The sequence below is a fragment of the Oncorhynchus mykiss genome, chromosome 19 (genome assembly GCF_057628025.1).
Source record: "Oncorhynchus mykiss isolate SJ-2025 chromosome 19, ASM5762802v1, whole genome shotgun sequence".
Taxonomy (NCBI): Eukaryota; Metazoa; Chordata; class Actinopteri; order Salmoniformes; family Salmonidae; genus Oncorhynchus; species Oncorhynchus mykiss.
In genome coordinates, this window is record NC_143040.1 from 61,962,901 (window position 1) to 61,985,777 (window position 22,877).

The 22,877-nt window shown below is 43.7% G+C and overlaps 1 protein-coding gene across 4 annotated transcripts in view; it reads right to left on the bottom strand.

Annotated features, from left to right (window-relative positions):
• Positions 1–22,877, bottom strand: part of LOC110498112 (arf-GAP with SH3 domain, ANK repeat and PH domain-containing protein 2) — a 105,327-nt gene that overhangs the window by 11,644 nt on the left and 70,806 nt on the right. For all 4 annotated transcript variants that reach the window (XM_090211478.1, XM_036955080.2, XM_036955079.2 and 1 more), the window contains exons 6-19: positions 20,085–20,214; positions 19,872–19,957; positions 19,707–19,782; positions 19,471–19,557; positions 17,622–17,725; positions 16,886–16,955; positions 12,718–12,805; positions 10,805–10,853; positions 10,479–10,645; positions 9,787–9,920; positions 8,819–8,913; positions 7,894–8,083; positions 7,312–7,397; positions 5,331–5,446 (exon numbers count right to left, since the gene is read on the bottom strand). In XM_090211478.1, coding sequence (XP_090067604.1) covers positions 5,331–5,446; positions 7,312–7,397; positions 7,894–8,083; positions 8,819–8,913; positions 9,787–9,920; positions 10,479–10,645; positions 10,805–10,853; positions 12,718–12,805; positions 16,886–16,955; positions 17,622–17,725; positions 19,471–19,557; positions 19,707–19,782; positions 19,872–19,957; positions 20,085–20,214 — 1,478 coding nt within the window. The remainder of the gene's footprint in view (positions 1–5,330; positions 5,447–7,311; positions 7,398–7,893; positions 8,084–8,818; positions 8,914–9,786; positions 9,921–10,478; positions 10,646–10,804; positions 10,854–12,717; positions 12,806–16,885; positions 16,956–17,621; positions 17,726–19,470; positions 19,558–19,706; positions 19,783–19,871; positions 19,958–20,084; positions 20,215–22,877) is intronic.

Genomic DNA, 22,877 nt, shown 5'->3' on the forward strand with positions numbered 1-22,877 from the left:
AGCCATTAATCGCCGTGTGTGTGTCATTTTAAGGCCAACAACAACAAAACACGTACATTTCAACACTCCAGGGGACTCTTTGCTTGTCTCCTTTGCTATCTTCTAGTAATTGTTTGATTACTTTCAGAGAACTGTCAAATATCGAAGATGTCCTTTTATCCGGTTGAATGCATTGTGGGTGTGAAATTCCTGAAAAATGTACACTTCATTCATACTACATGAGAAGTCGAAATTAGTATGATATCCGGGCATTTAAAGCACTCAATTTTCGAAATGCCACATACTGTTTTATTTCGCATACTCAAACTACCTACTATTTAGGATGCTAGTATGGGTATTCAGACACAGCCCTTGTGTCCTCTTCACACTGCCCTGGAAATCAACACCACATAGCCGAGCACTGACAAGCAACCCGCGACACAGTTAGCACCACTAGGCCACGACAGCATGAATTATGAAGTTATCTACACCCAATTCACCAACCTGTCAACGCAATGCTAGCATACATTTAGGCTGCCAGGAGGTGCCTACTGCAGCTAAGCAGAGCCAAGCCACGTTTTTGTCAACAGCCATGTGTGTCACAACACAATCTCCCCTCCCTGTCTCCCTAAACTAGAGAGCAAGATAGGCTGTTATACTTGGTGGACTGAAACAACGCGATTCCATGGCACATGTTATGGGTATGCTTGTCATCGACAAGGACTATGGAGTTTTTTTGGATAAAAAGAAACGGAATAGAGCTAAGCACCGGCAAAATCCTAAAGGACAACCTGTTTTAATCGGCTTTCCAACAGACACTGGGAGAAAAATGTACCTTTCAGCAGGACATTGACCTAAAACACAAGGCCAAATATACACTACAGTTGCTTACCAAGATGACATTGAATGTTCTTGAGTGGCCTAGTTACAGTTTTGACTTAAATTGGCTTGAAAATCTATAGGAGGACTTGAAAATGGCTGTCTAGCAATGATCAACAACCAATTTGACAGAGCTTGAAGAATATAAAAAACAATAATGTGCAAATATTGTACAATCCAGGTGTGCAAAGCTCTTAGAGACTTATACAGAAAGACTCACAACTGTAATCACTACTAAAGGTGATTCTAACATGTGTGGACTCAGGGGTGTGACTACTTATGTAACTGAGATATTTATGTTACTTAAACTGCATAGTATGTACTCATGTTCACATAGGATTTATGACGTAATGTTTAGTAAAAAGGTATGCAGTATGCCACGACTGTAGCGTACTACTTTACTACGGCTTCGTAGGTTAAATATGAAGTTGTCGCTCAACAGCAGCAAGCTTATCGGCTATCCAGCTAACTTCCAGTCCTACTAAAGCACGTAGCTAACGGAAGCTACAGTATTTAGCTAAAGAAAAGTCACGGCAGGGTGCAAATAATTATCTGTTTTCAAAAATGTAAGATTAAATAGTTGTGGTCATTTTAAGGACAAAAACAACAACATATATTTCAACACTCCAGGGGACTCTTTGCTTGTCTCCTTTGCTATATTCTAGTAATTGTTTGATTACTTTCAGAGAACTGTCAAATATCGAAGATGTCCTTTTATCCGGTTGAATGCATTGTGGGTGTAAAATTCCTGAAAAATGTACACTTCATTCATACTACATGAGAAGTCGAAATTAGTATGATATCCGGGCATTTAAAGCACTCAATTTTCGAAATGCCACATACTGTTTTATTTCGCATACTCAAACTACCTACTATTTAGGATGCTAGTATGGGTATTCAGACACAGCCCTTGTGTCCTCTTCACACTGCCCTGGAAATCAACACCACATAGCCGAGCACTGACAAGCAACCCGCGACACAGTTAGCACCACTAGGCCACGACAGCATGAATTATGAAGTTATCTACACCCAATTCACCAACCTGTCAACGCAATGCTAGCATACATTTAGGCTGCCAGGAGGTGCCTACTGCAGCTAAGCAGAGCCAAGCCACGTTTTTGTCAACAGCCATGTGTGTCACAACACAATCTCCCCTCCCTGTCTCCCTAAACTAGAGAGCAAGATAGGCTGTTATACTTGGTGGACTGAAACAACGCGATTCCATGGCACATGTTATGGGTATGCTTGTCATCGACAAGGACTATGGAGTTTTTTTGGATAAAAAGAAACGGAATAGAGCTAAGCACCGGCAAAATCCTAAAGGACAACCTGTTTTAATCGGCTTTCCAACAGACACTGGGAGAAAAATGTACCTTTCAGCAGGACATTGACCTAAAACACAAGGCCAAATATACACTACAGTTGCTTACCAAGATGACATTGAATGTTCTTGAGTGGCCTAGTTACAGTTTTGACTTAAATTGGCTTGAAAATCTATAGGAGGACTTGAAAATGGCTGTCTAGCAATGATCAACAACCAATTTGACAGAGCTTGAAGAATATAAAAAACAATAATGTGCAAATATTGTACAATCCAGGTGTGCAAAGCTCTTAGAGACTTATACAGAAAGACTCACAACTGTAATCACTACTAAAGGTGATTCTAACATGTGTGGACTCAGGGGTGTGACTACTTATGTAACTGAGATATTTATGTTACTTAAACTGCATAGTATGTACTCATGTTCACATAGGATTTATGACGTAATGTTTAGTAAAAAGGTATGCAGTATGCCACGACTGTAGCGTACTACTTTACTACGGCTTCGTAGGTTAAATATGAAGTTGTCGCTCAACAGCAGCAAGCTTATCGGCTATCCAGCTAACTTCCAGTCCTACTAAAGCACGTAGCTAACGGAAGCTACAGTATTTAGCTAAAGAAAAGTCACGGCAGGGTGCAAATAATTATCTGTTTTCAAAAATGTAAGATTAAATAGTTGTGGTCATTTTAAGGACAAAAACAACAACATATATTTCAACACTCCAGGGGACTCTTTGCTTGTCTCCTTTGCTATATTCTAGTAATTGTTTGATTACTTTCAGAGAACTGTCAAATATCGAAGATGTCCTTTTATCCGGTTGAATGCATTGTGGGTGTAAAATTCCTGAAAAATGTACACTTCATTCATACTACATGAGAAGTCGAAATTAGTATGATATCCGGGCATTTAAAGCACTCAATTTTCGAAATGCCACATACTGTTTTATTTCGCATACTCAAACTACCTACTATTTAGGATGCTAGTATGGGTATTCAGACACAGCCCTTGTGTCCTCTTCACACTGCCCTGGAAATCAACACCACATAGCCGAGCACTGACAAGCAACCCGCGACACAGTTAGCACCACTAGGCCACGACAGCATGAATTATGAAGTTATCTACACCCAATTCACCAACCTGTCAACGCAATGCTAGCATACATTTAGGCTGCCAGGAGGTGCCTACTGCAGCTAAGCAGAGCCAAGCCACGTTTTTGTCAACAGCCATGTGTGTCACAACACAATCTCCCCTCCCTGTCTCCCTAAACTAGAGAGCAAGATAGGCTGTTATACTTGGTGGACTGAAACAACGCGATTCCATGGCACATGTTATGGGTATGCTTGTCATCGACAAGGACTATGGAGTTTTTTTGGATAAAAAGAAACGGAATAGAGCTAAGCACCGGCAAAATCCTAAAGGACAACCTGTTTTAATCGGCTTTCCAACAGACACTGGGAGAAAAATGTACCTTTCAGCAGGACATTGACCTAAAACACAAGGCCAAATATACACTACAGTTGCTTACCAAGATGACATTGAATGTTCTTGAGTGGCCTAGTTACAGTTTTGACTTAAATTGGCTTGAAAATCTATAGGAGGACTTGAAAATGGCTGTCTAGCAATGATCAACAACCAATTTGACAGAGCTTGAAGAATATAAAAAACAATAATGTGCAAATATTGTACAATCCAGGTGTGCAAAGCTCTTAGAGACTTATACAGAAAGACTCACAACTGTAATCACTACTAAAGGTGATTCTAACATGTGTGGACTCAGGGGTGTGACTACTTATGTAACTGAGATATTTATGTTACTTAAACTGCATAGTATGTACTCATGTTCACATAGGATTTATGACGTAATGTTTAGTAAAAAGGTATGCAGTATGCCACGACTGTAGCGTACTACTTTACTACGGCTTCGTAGGTTAAATATGAAGTTGTCGCTCAACAGCAGCAAGCTTATCGGCTATCCAGCTAACTTCCAGTCCTACTAAAGCACGTAGCTAACGGAAGCTACAGTATTTAGCTAAAGAAAAGTCACGGCAGGGTGCAAATAATTATCTGTTTTCAAAAATGTAAGATTAAATAGTTGTGGTCATTTTAAGGACAAAAACAACAACATATATTTCAACACTCCAGGGGACTCTTTGCTTGTCTCCTTTGCTATATTCTAGTAATTGTTTGATTACTTTCAGAGAACTGTCAAATATCGAAGATGTCCTTTTATCCGGTTGAATGCATTGTGGGTGTAAAATTCCTGAAAAATGTACACTTCATTCATACTACATGAGAAGTCGAAATTAGTATGATATCCGGGCATTTAAAGCACTCAATTTTCGAAATGCCACATACTGTTTTATTTCGCATACTCAAACTACCTACTATTTAGGATGCTAGTATGGGTATTCAGACACAGCCCTTGTGTCCTCTTCACACTGCCCTGGAAATCAACACCACATAGCCGAGCACTGACAAGCAACCCGCGACACAGTTAGCACCACTAGGCCACGACAGCATGAATTATGAAGTTATCTACACCCAATTCACCAACCTGTCAACGCAATGCTAGCATACATTTAGGCTGCCAGGAGGTGCCTACTGCAGCTAAGCAGAGCCAAGCCACGTTTTTGTCAACAGCCATGTGTGTCACAACACAATCTCCCCTCCCTGTCTCCCTAAACTAGAGAGCTAGATAGGCTGTGATACTTGGTGGACTGAAACAATGTGATTCCTTGGCACATAAACACATTCCGGTCAACAGACCATGGCCCCCCTGTTCCTTTGTTAACTGTGTTGCTGGAGACCGATAATTAGCAGGATTCCCACACTAAACAGTCTCTGTCTCTCGGTTTCTTTTTATCTGTGTTATCATGGGTCAGTTTGTTTGGAGTCAGAGAGATTGGTCTGTTGTGAGAAAGTGGTGTGTCCGGGTCTTTTCCGTGTGGAGGAAACTTGGTGTTTGTATGCATGTGTCTTCATCATTTGTTTTCTTCAAAGTCATCATTTCTGTAGCTATGAATTTCATCATAAATCAGTTTATTGGTAGACACTCGACAACAATAAACAATGTCTTCACTAACATTTTGTGCCAAAGCTGTTTCCAAACCAGTCTTTCCCCAAAAGAGGAGTGATGTGATGGTCTCTTACCTATGTCAATGGAGGCCTTGCCGCGCAGGAGCAGTTTGAGGCACTCCATGTTGTCAGTCAGGCAGCAGTAGTGTAAGGCTGTACTGCCTTTGGCTGTCTGTTTGTCCAGGTTCACACTATGGGGAGAGGGGATAGAGGAGGCAACCAGTGAGAGGTGGAGGAGTAACCAGTTGAAAGGGCTTAATTTGTTGTTTTAGTTGTGTGTCAACTGTTTTTAATTTTTTATTTCACCTTTATTTAACCAGGTAGGCTAGTTGAGAACAAGTTCTCATTTGCAACTGCGACCTGGCCAAGATAAGGCATAGCAGTGTGAACAGACAACACAGAGTTACACATGGAGTAAACAATTAACAAGTCAATAACACAGTAGAAAAAAGGGGAGTCTATATATACATTGTGTGCAAAAGGCATGAGAAGGTAGGCAAATAATTACAATTATGCAGATTAACACTGGAGTGATAAATGATCAGATGGTTATGTAAAGGTAGAGATAGAGATATTGGTGTGCAAAAGAGCAGAAAAATAAATAAATAAAAACAGTATGGGGATGAGGTAGGTGAAAATGGGTGGGCTATTTACCAATAGACTATGTACAGCTGCAGCGATCGGTTAGCTGCTCAGATAGCAGATGTTTGAAGTTGGTGAGGGAGATAAAAGTCTCCAACTTCAGCGATTTTTGCAATTCGTTCCAATCACAGGCAGCAGAGAACTGGAACGAAAGGCGGCCAAATGAGGTGTTGGCTTTAGGGATGATCAGTGAGATACACCTGCTGGAGCGCGTGCTACGGATGGGTGTTGCCATCGTAACCAGTGAACTGAGATAAGGCGGAGCTTTACCTAGCATGGACTTGTAGATGACCTGGAGCCAGTGGGTCTGGCGACGAATATGTAGCGAGGGCCAGCCGACTAGAGCATACAAGTCGCAGTGGTGGGTGGTATAAGGTGCTTTAGTGACAAAACGGATGGCACTGTGATAAACTGCATCCAGTTTGCTGAGTAGAGTGTTGGAAGCAATTTTGTAGATGACATCGCCGAAGTCGAGGATCGGTAGGATAGTCAGTTTTACTAGGGTAAGTTTGGCGGCGTGAGTGAAGGAGGCTTTGTTGCGGAATAGAAAGCCGACTCTTGATTTGATTTTCGATTGGAGATGTTTGATATGGGTCTGGAAGGAGAGTTTAGAGTCTAGCCAGACACCTAGGTACTTATAGATGTCCACATATTCAAGGTCGGAACCATCCAGGGTGGTGATGCTGGTCAGGCGTGCGGGTGCAGGCAGCGAACGGTTGAAAAGCATGCATTTGGTTTTACTAGCGTTTAAGAGCAGTTGGAGGCCACGGAAGGAGTGCTGTATGGCATTGAACTGTCTATGGTGACACCATTTACCAGACTGTAGCAGCCACTTCTCTTAAACCTTTGGATGACGTCTACCATAGTGCCCTTCGCTTTATCATAGGTGACAGTTTAAATACTGACCACTGCATCCTGTATCAAAAGATTGGCTGGTCCTCATTAAAAGTACCGTAGATCACTTCACTATTCCATTTTTGTTTACAAAGCTCTACTCTACAAGCTTTCGACTTACCTAACTTTGTTGTTAACGTATAAAAACCTGAGTTACTAAATCTGTTTCACAGGGTTGGTTAACTCAAGACTCCTCAGTTCTCCACCGAACTAGATAAATCCGGCTCCACAATTTTGGAATCATTACATTTGGATTCCCTGGTGCCACTAGGGTAGTTTAACACCCTGATGATAAAGGAGTTAATTAATTGTTTATGGTGGCTGTGATGTTTGTTATTTTCTAATGTTATGTACTTATATTGTATCTTGTTATTCTATCAATTGTATATTTTCTAAATGAATAAAAGTGAATAAAAGAAGCTAACATTAGCAGTTACTGGTCATGACATGGTTATGTATGGCCAAATGACAAGTCATGTTTCTACAAATAGCTTATTGGCATTTTCCTTTATTCCCTTACCTGTTTTGAGTGAGGAAGTCGACGATATGGAGCGAGGTCCTGTCCACTAATCTGACCGCTAAGTGAAGGGCCGTTTCACCGTGTTCCTGTAACCACACACACAAGATCCAAAATGGCCGTGTTGAGACCTCAGCGACACAACAGGCACCAGAGCCAAAATGGAGGAGCTGACATCACAGTCTGCTTTTGATAGTCTGCTTTGCTATTGGCAGTAGTAGCAGTAGTAGCCCTGAATATGAGCCAGATGTTTGTAGTGAGTGATGATTCATGTATTATACAAAGCATTTACACTGCCAGGAGAAGTTGTTTTTCACAGCCCACAGAAGAGTATGGGGCTGTGAAAAGATACAGCCATTTTAATTCCACTACAGCTGGACAAATGTTAATAAACAAAACCACCCCTCACTATCCAAGCAAAAATGTGTTGGTTACAGTTGGGATTGAGTCACACTGCTGAGCCGAGCCGAGACGTACTGTGATGGCCTGGAAAGGACAACGTCCGATAAGAAAAGATCCGCGCCAGCATGCTAGTGGGACAGATATTGGTGTGTTAGGTGTGTTAGGAAGGGCATGTAGACTCACGTGTCCGTTGGCCAGGGGGATGGGCTCCATCAGGTCCACTCCCTCAGCATACACCTGGATCAGAGAGAAGATGTCCCGGGACTTGACTGCGTCACAGAGCGTATGCAGCTTGGACACCCCGTCTGGACACTTCCTTCTGGCAAAACGCTTCTCTGTGTACTTGGCTGTGATGAAGTCCTTACGGGCTTGCCTGTACCAGAGAGAGAAAGACCATTCAAATGGGTACACCAAGTATGAGTTAGAACTCAATACATCTAAAGAGGGATAAATTACATTTCTTATGTGTGTGCTCAATTTGACTTGTGTTGTACAACAGAATGCATTTTTTCCTAAGGCTTATTGAATGAAAATGTTTTCAGTTAGGGATCCAGTCCTGATTGCTCCATTCATAATAAATGGTTATGAGTGTCTTTGTGGTGACATGTTTCCAATAGGTCACAGGCCCATCTGCTCCTACAGTCACTTTCACTGCGAGGGCAATTGTAACCTCATCCTGAGAAGTGGGCTGGGGGCTCAAACACTTCTCACCAGCCAGAAGAGGGATTAGAGAGAGAGCGATGGAGAGGTGGTGGGAAGGGGAGACCGAGAAAGAGAGAGAGAGAGAGAGAGAGAGAGAGAGAGAGAGATGGAGAGGTGGTGGGAAGGGGAGACAGAGAGAGAGAGAGAGAGAGAGCGGCACTGAGAGCGAGAGAGAGAGATGGAGAGGTGGTGGGAAGGGGAGACAGAGAGAGCGACAGAGAGGGAGAGATGGAGAGGTGGTGAGAAGGCAAAACAGAGAAAGAGAGAGATGGAGGAAGACAGGGGGATAGAAACTGAAAAAGACTGATGAGAGAAGGAGAGGATAGAGTGTATATGTGTGAGGAAAGAGACAGAACAAATCTAGGAGAACTAGAGGGATGGAGAAAAACAGAGAGAGAGAACTTACATGTCACTGGCAGGGTTGGGTTTGACCACATCTTCCGCAGAAAGACACGCCTCCATGATGTCATTAAAGCCTGCATTCCCCACGTTCTTGGCCAGCTGTGTGGTAAAACACACACACAGTTTAGCGCTTACCAGAGAACAGAGGTCATAAAAGTACAAATGAGGGTTCTACAGTTTTTACTGTACATATTTATTTCAAGCTCCATTTCTTCTGCTCTGCCACTTCAACAAATGCTTAAATCAATGGTGTGTGAGAGAGAGAGAGAGAGAGAGAGAGGAAAAACAGTATGCGTTTCCACCCATCTCCTTGTGGCTAAATAATGTGAAACACTGGCGTCTTACCAAGGGAAATCATCTTAAATTAGCGACAAAAACATTTCAGCCCCAAATGATTCATGGGCAATAAATTGCACCAAATTGATATTAGAAAGCCAGATAAAATGTGAAACATGCAAGGTGGAAGCAGCTTCAAGCCTCTGTTATCCTGTAATGTCTATCTATCCCAATGGAGCGCAGCAGAGGAAGGAGAGTTCAGTAGAATCAGGCCAGGAGTGTTGATATCCTTGGTGCTCACCTACCAGCAGTAAATCAGCTGCACTGTGAAATAACTTTTACATCAGCTAATGTGTGATGGGCGAGCTATTGTTTTCCAATAGGAGGTTTTGCTAAGTAAGCTAAGCGGATGTGTTTTGGTACCACTTTATGAGACACCTGTGTGCAAATGATTTTAACTTTCCAATACGACTACACTTCTCACTGTCACAGCACTTCAATGCCATAATGTGAAAGTGGAGAAATAGCTGATTTGTGGAGAGAGTTCTGGATGAAAAATGGCTGCAGTGCATCAGCCAGATGGATGCTCCTAGCCATTAGTGGTGAAATAGCATGAGTTACCATCAGACAAGGCAGAGCAAAGCACTAGAACACCTAGTGAAAATGGTGATGCTATCATTCTAGAATTCTTCTCACCAAGAGTTCAGAGGTGCTGAGGACGTCCAGCGTGAGGGACTGGATCCTGGAGTAGTGGACTCCCAACTCCCTGTGGATCCCAGAACACTCTATACACGTCAGGATGCCCAGGTTAGTGGAGAGCCACGTGGGGTCTGGGGGAAAAGAAAGAATGAAAAAGAGAGAGAGAGAAAGAGAGAGAGAAAAAGAGAGCGAGAGAGAGAGAGAGAGAAAGAGAGAGAGAGAGAGAGAGAAAGAGAGAGAAAGAGAGAGAAAACATGTAAGTAGGTCACAGTGTCCTTGGTAGGGACTACCTGCATGTGCTTTGAAGGGAGAGCTATTTCTGATTCAGGTTAGCGACTGGCTGCAGTCGAACCTAAATAACTGGCTCATGGGCATTCCTCGTTCCCTACAATGTCCGTGTAAAGTGACTGCATAGAGTTGTTCAATAAACTTGACCTGAATACTTTGGTAACAGTGTCTGTGAATAACCTGTATAATTAATTATTTAATTAAAGTGACCTCTAGCACACTAAATAACACTTGCTATAACTATTTATAATAGCTTGTGGCTCCTTATTACAGCCTTTATAAATGTACAACAGTTATAATGAATTAAACACAGGTGGTTTTGTGCACTAAAATGACTTGAGTGGTGTGTGTATATCCAATGTGCGAGCATGTATTAACGTGTGTTTCTCCCTGTCACTCACTGGGCGCTCTGCAGTCACAGCAGACATCGTTGCCGGTCATCCTCTTGACCTCTCCCAGGATGGCCTTGGTCAGCTCCTGGACGATGTTGTTCTCCCCAACGTGCTGGTCTCCCTTAAAAGCATTATTCAACGCTTCCTCCTTACTGTTCTGCAGCACAGAGATCCATCTGAAAACGCACAGCACACAGGTGGAGGGGGAGTGTGTGAGTATGTGATAGAGTGTGTGTAAAGACGGGATGAGGACAGGGAAACCTCTGTGTGGAAAGATGGATCAGGGATAACAGGACACACACACACTTCACAAAAAGGAAGGAACACAGACTTACATCTGACATTCTGAGTCGTCCTCAGTCTGAAAGTGATACGTTCTGTCATCTGAGAGAGAGAGAGAGAGAGAGAGAGAGAGAGAGAGAGAGAAGTGGCTGGGTCAGAGACATAGTGGAATAAGAAATTAATCAAAGATAAGAAGATGTAAGAACGGAGAGCAATTCCCTTCAGAGCCCATCCCAGCACCCGGCTGACAAGCCTGTGTGTACCAGGCCTAAATAAGAAACAGGAAACTCTTTCACAGCTGTCCACTACATACAGTACAGTAAAATACCTAGAACTAACACAGCAACCAATAGGACAATATAGAAGGACACAGAGGTTGGGATTTGAAGTCATGTGGAATCTACTCAAGACAGAGGTTAGTTTACCAAACGTCCCATCGTACTGCACTGCACACAGAAAGCATGAAACTTGTGAAAGTCATATTGTGTACTCTTCAATTCTTCTCCAACCTGACTGCTCTCTCCTGACTTCTCCCCCCCACCCCACCCCTACAGAAGGCCAACACCGCACACAGAAAGGAGAGCAGCATCTCTCTGTTTCCACCACACCAGAGTGAGCCCTTTCATAGTCCTAGTGGTGTTTCCCATTGTGTTGTGCTTCCTGTTGACAGCAGGGTGACAGCCTGACGACAGCACTCATCTTGGCCCAGTGTTTATGAAAGGACGAAGTCACCACTCAGCTAAACTCAAAGCAAATCCCCAAAACCTGACTGAAGAAAGAAGAGGGTGAATGGAGGATGAAGAGGGTGAATGGAGGAAGAAGAGGGTGAATGGAGGAAGAAGAGGGTGAATGGAGGATGAAGAGGGTGAATGGAGGATGAAGAGGGTGAATGGAGGAAGAATGAAAACTAATTTTAGCTCCATCTCCCTTGGTTACATGAGATTACGTGAGAATACGGAACAAAGGAACGTGGATGAAATTCTTAAAAGGCTGTAGATTCGGAGAGGGTAATGTTGAGGCACAAAGTATTGATTCTTCCCTGAATAGAACTCCTACAGCGATTCAACTATTCACAACTCCTTTCCTGCCCGCATTCCACAGAATAGCTGCGATTTCCTTTCATATAGAGCCCTATTGGCAACCACTTTGCCTTTTTCTGTGAGTTTCCTCCCTGCACTTGTTTTTCTGCAGTAGATTTCTCTGTACTCAATAACGAGCACTGTCATTCTTCCCCAAAAAAAAAGTATCCGGTCTTGTTCTGCCATGTCTATAAGCCAGCATTTCCTTTATCAGATTTACAAATTGAATATATATATATTTTTATTTTATTTTAACCTTTATTTAACTTGGCAAGTCAGTTAAGAACAAATTCTTATTTACAATGACGGCCTACCCTGGCCAAACCTGGACGACGCTGGGCCAATTGTGCGCCGCCCTATGGGACACCAAATCACGGCCGATGAGGCACCGCAGTGTGCAGGCCAGGCCCTCTGAGAATGCAAGTTGAGGTACAGCAGTGTGCAGGCCCTGTGAGAATACAAGGTTCGGTACCGCAGTGTGCAGGGCAGGCCCTGTGAGAATACAAGGTGTGGTACCGCAGTGTGCAGGGCAGGCCCTGTGAGAATACAAGGTGTGGTACCGCAGTGTGCAGGGCAGGCCCTGTGAGAATACAAGGTTCGGTACCACAGTGTGCAGGGCAGGCCCTGTGAGAATACAAGGTGTGGTACTGCAGTGTGCAGGGCAGGCCCTGTGAGAATACAAGGTGTGGTACCGCAGTGTGCAGGACAGGCCCTGTGAGAATACAAGGTGTGGTACCGCAGTGTGCAGGACAGGCCCTGTGAGAACACAAGGTTCGGTACCAGAGTGTGCAGGGCAGGCCCTGTGAGAACCCAGCGGGGTCCATTTGTAGTGGTATTCCTATAACACACAGAGGGAATAGAGGGGGTAAAAGGCAGAGTAAACCTACGTGAGATGAGGTCAAAGCTCTTCTTCTCCTCTGGGTTGTGTTTCACCTGGCAGGTGAGGAGGTTGAGTTTTGCCGGCGGTCGATTTGTCTGAAGGGGAAGGAGGGGGGAGTAGAGAGAGCGATAGAGAGAAGGAGGAGGACAGGAAAGAAGAACATCAGAATCAGCAAACAGAAAGCATGAAGGAAACTACACCCTGCCACACCAAAAATACCTGTTAGGACTAGCAATGTTACAAAGCTTCGCCCAGTGTCAATTTACCCAATTAATCCATTTAGCCTACATGGACTCACATTATAAATTATATACTATGAAAGTAAACATATTATGACCCCTAAAAATGCATCGCAATCACATACAGGTCTACCTGTGAATCAGCACAGCACAGCACTGCGACATCCCCATTCCCCCTTAGTTATTACAACATAACACCCCATTGCCATTCCCCCTTAGTTATTACAACATAACACCCCATTGCCCTTCCCCCTTAGTTATTACAACATAAAATAACACTACCTCCCCCTGTCATTACAACATAACACTACCTCCCCCTCAGTCATTACAACATAACACTACATTACTCTTCCCCCTTAGTTATTAGAACATAACATTGAGACTCTCTTATGATGTTTTCATAAGGAATATTTCCCCCTGTGTTAAGGTCTGTTAGCATGGGCCTGTCTGCTGACTGTGGTGCTCTGCAGTGGTGGGTGAAACCAGGAACACGGTTTGTGCTCAGGGTGCTTCAAAACCAACCCTGATTCCTTCCCTCCCTCAACCTGGCGTGTTTGTGTATGTGTGCCTTTTGAAAGAGGGAGAGAGAGAGAGAGAGACAGAGAGACAGAGAGCGAGAGGAGAGAGGAAGATGACTTAAGACAGCGATGAAGTGAGAGAGACAGCGAGAGAGAGAGTAAATCTAGGGTAATGGAGTGAAGTAGAGCCTGCTTTAGCGAAAGCAGAGTAGAGGAAATCAATAGACCGGTGAGTCCCTGGTGCTTGTAAAGTCACTCAGTGGGCTAGCCTGACACAAGGCCTGTGTCCCAAACGGCACCAGAGCCCTGGTCAATAGTAAGCATTATCTAGGGAATAGGGTGCGATTTGGGATGCATCCAGGATATACAGTGCCTTGCGAAAGTATTCGGCCCCCTTGAACTTTGCGACCTTTTGCCACATTTCAGGCTTCAAACATAAAGATATAAAACTGTATTTTTTTGTGAAGAATCAAAAACAAGTGGGACACAATCATGAAGTGGAACGAGATTTATTGGATATTTCAAACTTTTTTAACAAATCAAAAACTGAAAAATTGGGCGTGCAAAATTATTCAGGCCCCTTAAGTTAATACTTTGTAGCGCCACCTTTTGCTGCGATTACAGCTGTAAGTCGCTTGGGGTATGTCTCTATCAGTTTTGCACATCGAGAGACTGACATTATTTCCCATTCCTCCTTGCAAAACAGCTCGAGCTCAGTGAGGTTGGATGGAGAGCATTTGTGAACAGCAATTTTCAGTTCTTTCCACAGATTCTCGATTGGATTCAGGTCTGGACTTTGACTTGGCCATTCTAACACCTGGATATGTTTATTTTTGAACCATTCCATTGTAGATTTTGCTTTATGTTTTGGATCATTGTCTTGTTGGAAGACAAATCTCCGTCCCAGTCTCAGGTCTTTTGCAGACGCCATCAGATTTTCTTCCAGAATGGTCCTGTATTTGGCTCCATCCATCTTCCCATCAATCAATTTAACCATCTTCCCTGTCCCTGCTGAAGAAAAGCAGGCCCAAACCATGATGCTGCCACCACCATGTTTGACAGTGGGGATGGTGTTCAGCTGTATTGCTTTTACGCCAAACATAATGTTTTGCATTGTTGCCAAAAAGTTAAATTTTGGTTTCATCTGACCAGAGCACCTTCTTCCACATGTTTGGTGTGTCTCCCAGGTGGCTTGTGGCAAACTTTAAACGACACTTTTTATGGATATCTTTAAGAAATTGCTTTTTTCTTGCCACTCTTCCATAAAGGCCAGATTTGTGCAATATACAACTGATTGTTGTCCTATGGACAGAGTCTCCCACCTCAGCTGTAGATCTCTGCAGTTCATCCAGAGTGATCATGGGCCTCTTGGCTGCATCTATGATCAGTCTTCTCCTTGTATGAGCTGAAAGTTTAGAGGGACGGCCAGGTCTTGGTAGATTTGCAGTGGTCTGATACTCCTTCCATTTCAATATTATCGCTTGCACAGTGCTCCTTGGGATGTTTAAAGCTTGGGAAATCTTTTTGTATCCAAATCCGGCTTTAAACTTCTTCACAACAGTATCTCGGACCTGCCTGGTGTGTTCCTTGTTCTTCATGATGCTCTCTGCGCTTTTAACGGACCTCTGAGACTATCACAGTGCAGGTGCATTTATACGGAGACTTGATTACACACAGGTGGATTGTATTTATCATCATTAGTCATTTAGGTCAACATTGGATCATTCAGAGATCCTCACTGAACTTCTGGAGAGAGTTTGCTGCACTGAAAGTAAAGGGGCTGAATAATTTTGCACGCCCAATTTTTCAGTTTTTGATTTGTTAAAAAAGTTAGAAATATCCAATAAATGTCGTTCCACTTCATGATTGTGTCCCACTTGTTGTTGATTCTTCACAAAAAAATACAGTTTTATATCTTTATGTTTGAAGCCTGAAATGTGGCAAAAGGTCGCAAAGTTCAAGGGGGCCGAATACTTTCGCAAGGCACTGTATACACTAAATATACAAAAGTATGTGGACACCTCTTCAATTTAGTGGATTTGGCTATTTCTGCCACACCCGTTGATGACAGGTATGTAAAATCGAGCACACAGCCATGCAATCTCCACAGACAAACATTGGCAGTAGAATGGCCTTACTGAAAAGCATAGCGACTTTCAACGTGGCACTGTCATAGGATGCCACCTTTCCAACAAGTTAGTGTGTCAAATTTCTGCCCTGCTAGAGCTGCCCCGGTCAACTGTAAGTTCTGTTATTGTAAAGTGGAAACATCTAGGAGCAACAACGGCTCAGCTGCGAAGTGGTAGGCCACACAAACTCACAGAAGGGGACCGCCAAGTGCTGAAGCGCGTAAAAATGGTCTGTCCTCAGATGTCACTACGGAGTTCTAAACTGCCTCTGGAAGCAATGTCAGCACAAAAACTGTTCGTCCGGAGCTTCATGAAATTGGCTTCCATGGCCGAGCAACCGCACACAAGCCTAAGATCACCATGCGCAATGTGTTGGCTGGAGTGGTGTAAAGCTTGCCGCCTGTGGACGTTTTCTGGAGTGATGAATCACGCTTCACAATCTGGCAGTCCAACAGAGGAATCTGGGATTGGTGGATGCCAGGAGAACGCTACCTGCCCCAATGCATAGTGCCAACGGTAAAGTTTGGTGGAGGAGGAATAATGGTCTGGGGCTGTTTTTTGTGGTTCGGGCTAGGCCCCTTAGTTCCAGTGAAGGGAAATCTTAACGCTACAGCATACAATCACATTCTACAAGCCCCTTCCTGTTTCGGCTTGACAATGCCTCGTGCACAAAGCGAGGTCCATACAGAAATGGTTTGTTGAGATCAGTATGGAAGAACTTGACTGGCCTGCACAGAGCCCTGACCTAAACCCCATTGGACACCTTTGGGATGAATTGGAACGCTGACTGCGAGCAAGGCCCTATCGCCTAACCTGACTAATGCACTTGTGGTTGAATGGAAGCAAGTCCCTGCAGCAATGTTCCAACATCTAGTGGAAAGTGAGGAGTGGAGGCTGTTATAGCAGCAAAGGGGGGACCAACTCCATATTAATGCCCATGATTTTGGAATGAGATGTTCAACAGGTGTCCACATACTTTTGGTCATGTAGTGTATAACATTCTTTGAGGTGTTTGAGTGATTCTAAATCTAAAGCTACCACCATTTTAGCTAAATGAACCCAAAGTGCTCCATTTTGGGCATGTCTGATGCCTGAGATGTTTGACAACCAGTGAACAGTCTGGTTTGACAGAATGAGTGAGATGGAGTGCTTCATCTCCATTAAGAGAACAGGCTAGTGCCGTTAGCCTACTTTAAATGAATGCTAACTGGCTAGGACTAGGTTGTCTTGCGCTCTGTGTGTGCGTATGTGTCAGTGTGCGTGTCCGTGCTCGTCGGCACATTACTCACCGTCCCATGTGATATGGTAAGGTATCCGTTCTTCACTGAACACTTTCTCTTCTGCCACACTTTCCTTAACCTAGGGAGGTGGGGAGGGGGGGGCACACGACATATTGTGACACACCGACATAACACCCCAGTGCCAGTGTGACACACTAAACTCGACATGAATCCACATTGTAACTGAACAGACATGGCTAATGAATTATTAACGTCAACCACACCAGTGCTCATTAATATGTACATGCATAAGTAATGGGGTACAGTCTGGGCAGTGTATTCATGTCTCCGGGGAGAAGCTCAACCATAAAAATAACATGGAATATGGATTTCCTTACATGCAGTATCAGCAATAAGATAGGTCCATAAAGATGGCGGCCCCCATAAACTTACCACAAATTCCTTGTTTTGTTAAGTTTGCCGTATTGTACATTGCTCTCTGTTACTATGTTTGTGTATGGTCATGAGCAGAGTATACAAGATCAACATTTTTGCTTCAAGATGCCGGGCAATTTGAAAAACTGATTTATTTGCACACTGAACCATATTGCACGCCATTGTTTAAAAACTCAGTGGATAGTATTAAAACAATGACGTCATATCTGAATTCTGCCATCTTTATACACGTTCGCCACTAATTACCTGACAGAACTTTGTGTGTGTTTGTTTGTTCGGTCTGACCTTACATTTGGTTATTTTAATGTTAAGATGCTACACGTTTAACAGAAGAAAACAAGAAACTGACCCGTCACTCTTCTTGTAGAGGTTCCCACAGCGCTCGGTACCATGCTCCTTGTTGCCCTGAGGCTGGTGCAAACTGTAGGTGGCGCTCTGTCTCACCTGGGACTCCTTCAACAATACCAGCACACGAGCACACACACACACACACACACACACACACACACATATATAAGGATCTATGTACAGTGGGCACAAGACACCTCAGCCAGTGAGTTTTGGTGGGGTGCATCTCAATTGTCTACAGTGGCTTCCTCTCCTGGTACCTTTTCTTTTGTCAGCTCTAATCTGAAAATTACAGGATAGGAGAATATGACGGCTCGGGATGCTGGCTGCAGCATGTGCTTTCACCCATCCACTGCTTTTAGTGCAGGTGAAGAGAGGAGACAAGGAAGGGGAGCATCTTTAGACTATTGAGATACTGCTACACTATGTACATAAGACAAGCAGAGCCCTGGGGTCATGCACTAGTGACATCACCTCGTCACAGAGCTGAGGGGGGGGGGCCAAGGCAAAGACCTTTGGAAGATATTCTAAAAGAACGTCTTCAGGGTTCTGAATGTAGTGAACCTTTGCTTTTCAGCCCCCCCCCCACCACCACCACCAACTCTCTCTATTGAAAATGCTTGACAAAACACCACAACCAGATAGACAAGCACAGAAAGGAGGTGCAGAAGATAAACTTACTCTCCTAGACTTGGTTCACAAAGAGGCGGAAGCAGTGAAGTAAAGAACAGAACAGACTGATAAAACAGACAGTAGCCTAATTCTCCACATAATAGCTAGAGCCAGGAAGTACACAAGTACATGTGGTAACTAAAAGTCACTTTTGATAAAAGCATCCGGTAAAAGACAGTATTAAGCACATCGTAAGAGTGCACCATTTACCATTAATGGGTTTCTTTCAAATGAGCTTGCTAAAGTTGACAGGGAGTGAAGGGGGCTTTGGTTATGTACATCATTGTTTTGAACACCTAAATGCATCCCTAGATGAGATACAGACAGCTATATTAGTGGATGTCTAACTTGGGCTTGTGACAGTGAAAAGAATCGGCCAGAAGAGGGCTTGTGACAGTGAAAAGACTCGGCCAGAAGAGGGCTTGGGCTTGTGACAGTGAAAAGACTCGGCCAGAAGAGGGCTTGGGCTTGTGACAGTGAAAAGACTCGGCCAGTAGAGTGTTGCCGTGTGTGTGTGTGTACTGTATGTGTGTCATTGGTGGGTGTAACCATTAAAGGTTGATAGAGGGGGTTCCTTTGTATCTGTGACAGCGACATGGGTAGCGGCTAAACAAACAGATATGGTGCATACTGCCACCAGGAGTCTGTTGTCTGAACAGGTATAAAGCCAAGGTTTGTATTTATAGCCACCTGTAGCTATGGAAGGTTTTCTCAGGAGCAATGTTCCCTCAAAATAGCCACAGTTTGCCTACCCGGCGAGCAGGGCAGCTGAATCGGATGCACCTACCGCCAACAGCCCGGGGCGAATAAAAAATCAATAGAAACACAATGCTTTATCATCGCTATAAATGCCTCGGAGACTGACCAGTCGATCGCGATCAACCGGTTGGTGACCACTGCTCTCGAAAGTTGAGTATAATCTTGTGCATTTCTTTGTGGGCTGATTTCTGCGCGGCAGCCTCGGGCTACTGTGCGCTCGCAGCTTTGAGGGAACATATTTGGAGTATAATTGATTGGCTGATCTCTTTTGATGACCTGGATGGAATTATGTGATCCTTCCTTAACCCATAGGAAGTCACACACAGTTGACTACTTCAAAATGGTGAAAGTCCTCAGTGGCGTTGCCCATGCTAAACCAGGCTATAGGCCCTAGAGTTGTCTAAGTCTATGGGTGTTACCTCCTTCTGCTCCACCTGCAGCGCTGACTTGAGGACGTCCCGTAGCTGAGTGAGTTGCTTCCTCTCCTCGTCCTGGGCCTGCTTTATCTGGAGAGGTCACAGCAAGGTCATAGACAGCTCATAAAATTGTCACAGGTGTCATACAAAGTCACACAGAATACTTTTAAGGAATTCAACAGGAAAGGCAAGTTCTTACATACCCATAAAGATGTCAACAGTAGTCTTGAGGAACTCACCGTGTGTAAGTCTGTGGCGAGCTTCTCTATGGAGGGTTTGAGGTTGTCTACTGCTTTCAGCCCATCCTGAAAGAAACTAAAGAGAGAGACAAATCTACATCAGCCGTTTTCCCCACGAGGTGAGCATTTGGTCAAATGCAAACTTTCAATGACTTCAGGACTTACTTGCACTGTGCATGGAAATATTTGATGAGATTCTGGAGTAGGTCCACCCCTTTCTTGATCTTGATCTCATTCACTTTAAGAAGATACTGCAAGACAGAATTTCACAATATCAGCAAACCCTCCACTACATCTCTGGACTCAATCTGGCAACCCAGGCCTGAGCTCCACCAATCTGACAACCCAGGCCTGAGCTCCACCACTTTCCTTACCCACCTCACACATCTGCAGCTGGAAGAACCTCCTCTCCTTCTCCATCTCCTCTGCTATCTCTGCCCCGCTGATCTCAGTGCGGATCATGCCGTGCTGCCGCGCATGCTCCTTTTTCTCCTTCTCGATCTTAGTGCTAAGACAAGAAGTTACATCATTCGGGGTCAAAGTGTGGCATTCCCAACCACGGAAACTAACACAAGCGGACAGTACACCAAACAGGAAATATACAGAGGGAAGGGGGAGCTCGGGGGGACCATTCCATGCAACAGAGCATTCTTTTCCATTTACTAACTAGTTTAGCCTATTCCCCAATAAAAAGATGCAGCATGTAGCTCCTCCCATAAAGAAGCTTAGTGAGACTCAAGTGACGCCGGTTTTCCTTCAGGTTTGAGAGCAGATGGCCTCTCACTCATGCATTTTGTTATGGGTGTTAGGCCCTCATCACCATGGTCCATCACTAAACCAACGTTAATGACTCATCTGTTTTTGGCACCTCTGCCTGCAGTCAGTCAACAGGTTGGATCATTTGGGAGCATCAAGATACAGACACAACAAGGCCATTCCAAACGAATCAGAACCAAGAAACAAAATGAAAAACAGATCATATCAAAACAGACAGACAGAGAGGGGGGCATCAAGCTGATGGCAAAGTGGTGTGTGAATGCATGAGCCAATGCTGTGGTCTGCTCCTGTAAGGCTGAGTAACCACAATGTTAATACAGCCGTAATGTACAAATTACCTCGACTAACCTGTACCCACACATTTGACTTCATACCGGTACCCCCTGTATATAGCTTCATAATTGCTATTTTATTGTGTTACTTAAGTTTATTTAGTAAATATTTTAACACTATTTTATTAAAACTGCATTGTTGGTTAAGGACTTGTAAGTAAGCATTTCACGTTAAGGTCTACTGCTGACCTGTTCTATTTGGCGCATGTGACAAATACAATTTGATTTGATATGGGCTGTGATGATACAGGTATCATAACATTTTTCCCATGGCAAAAAAACGAATATTAAGCAGATCAAACTTTGGTACTTTAAAAACCTGCTGTGTAAAAAAGTCTGTCTATTTCAGTCTGATTAGCCTTCAGGCCCGTCAATCACCCGCTGATGCTAACCAATCAGGGTGCTTGGATGCACTCCAGGACCCGCTTCCTCACCCTATACAGAACCAATCAGTCGATATAATCGACAACAATCATCAGAAATCAAACGACATGAATCAGACAGTGGGGTGCCGCCTGACCCACTAGTCGGTCAGAAGGTTAAAATTAACGTTTCATATCGTAATGTCCAAGTAAGCGGTAATGATAATTTTTATTGTGCTGTAACTGAAACTAGAAGATCTTCTGATGTCCTTTCCCTTCATCAAAGGTACGTAATGGATTTTTTTAAAGTGTTTTTACCCTGGGATAGCCCGCTAAAATTTATTGCAATTCGATCTACAGTACATCTACACCACGATATGAAACGTTGATTTGAACCTTCTGACCAACTAGTGGGTCAGGTGGCGCCCCATTTTCTGATTCATGTCGCTTGATTTCTGATGATATCAGTCTATATAATCGACAACTTGGTTCTGTATAGGGTGGCTTCCTACAGATCGAGTAGAGTGTCCTTACATGCCATTGGGAGAAGAAGTGCTGTGTCCATTGTCAAACCAGAAGTATATAAACATCTTCAAATGAATGCAGCTGTGTCCGGTGTGTGTGTGTGGTAGTGAACAAGTTGCAGTAATGGGTCTCAAATCACATTCTAACCAGACAGTACTATAGAGGCAAGAACCAATCAGCATTAGGTATATAGCGGGTGAGGGCATATCCATCCAACCGCTCAGACGAGCTCCAGCTAGATGTTTTTTCACATTCCTAGTTCTCGCTGGATTTAAACGTACGTAAAATATTGTGTGCTATAGCTTTAAAAATAAATAAATGTGACTCTGGATGACAACATAATTATGTTTGTTTCCACCATTACGTCTGTTTTCCTAAAGAAGTTACATTGCCGCGAAACTAACGAATATTGTGATATTGGTATAGTCCCTAAATGTTATTTTTCAAATTTTATTTCATCTTTATTTAACCAGGTAAGCTAGTTGAGAACAAGTTCTTATTTACAACTGCAACTTGGCCAAGATAAAGCAAAGCAGTGCGACACAAACAGCAACACAGAGTTACACATGGAATAAACAAGCGTACAGTCAATAACACAATAGAAAAAAAGAAAGTCTATATACAGTGTGTGCAAATGGCGTGAGGAGGTAGGCAATAAATAGGCCATAGTAGCGAAGTAATTACAATTTAGCAGATTAACACTGGAGTGATAAATTAGCAGATGATGATGTGCAAGTAGAGATACTGGTGTGCAAAAGAGCAGAAAAGTAAATAAAAACAATCTGGGGATGAGGTAGGTAGATTGGGTGGGCTATTTACAGATGGACTATGTACAACTGCAGCTATCAGTTAGCTGCTCAGACAGCTGATGTTTAAAGTTAGTGAGGGAAATATAAGTCTCCAGCTTCAGCGATTTTTCCAATTCGTTCCAGTCACTGGCAGCAGAGAACTGGAAGGAAAGGTTGGCCAAAGGGTGTGTTGGCTTTGGGGATGACCAGTGAGATATACCTGCTGGAGCGCGTGCTACGGGTGAGTGTTGTTATCGTGACCAGTGAGGTGAGATAAGGTGGAGCTTTACCTAGCATAGACTTATAGATGACCTGGAGCCAGAGGGTCTGTTGACGAATATGTAGCGAGGGCCAACCGACTAGAGCATACAGGCCGCAGTGGTGGGT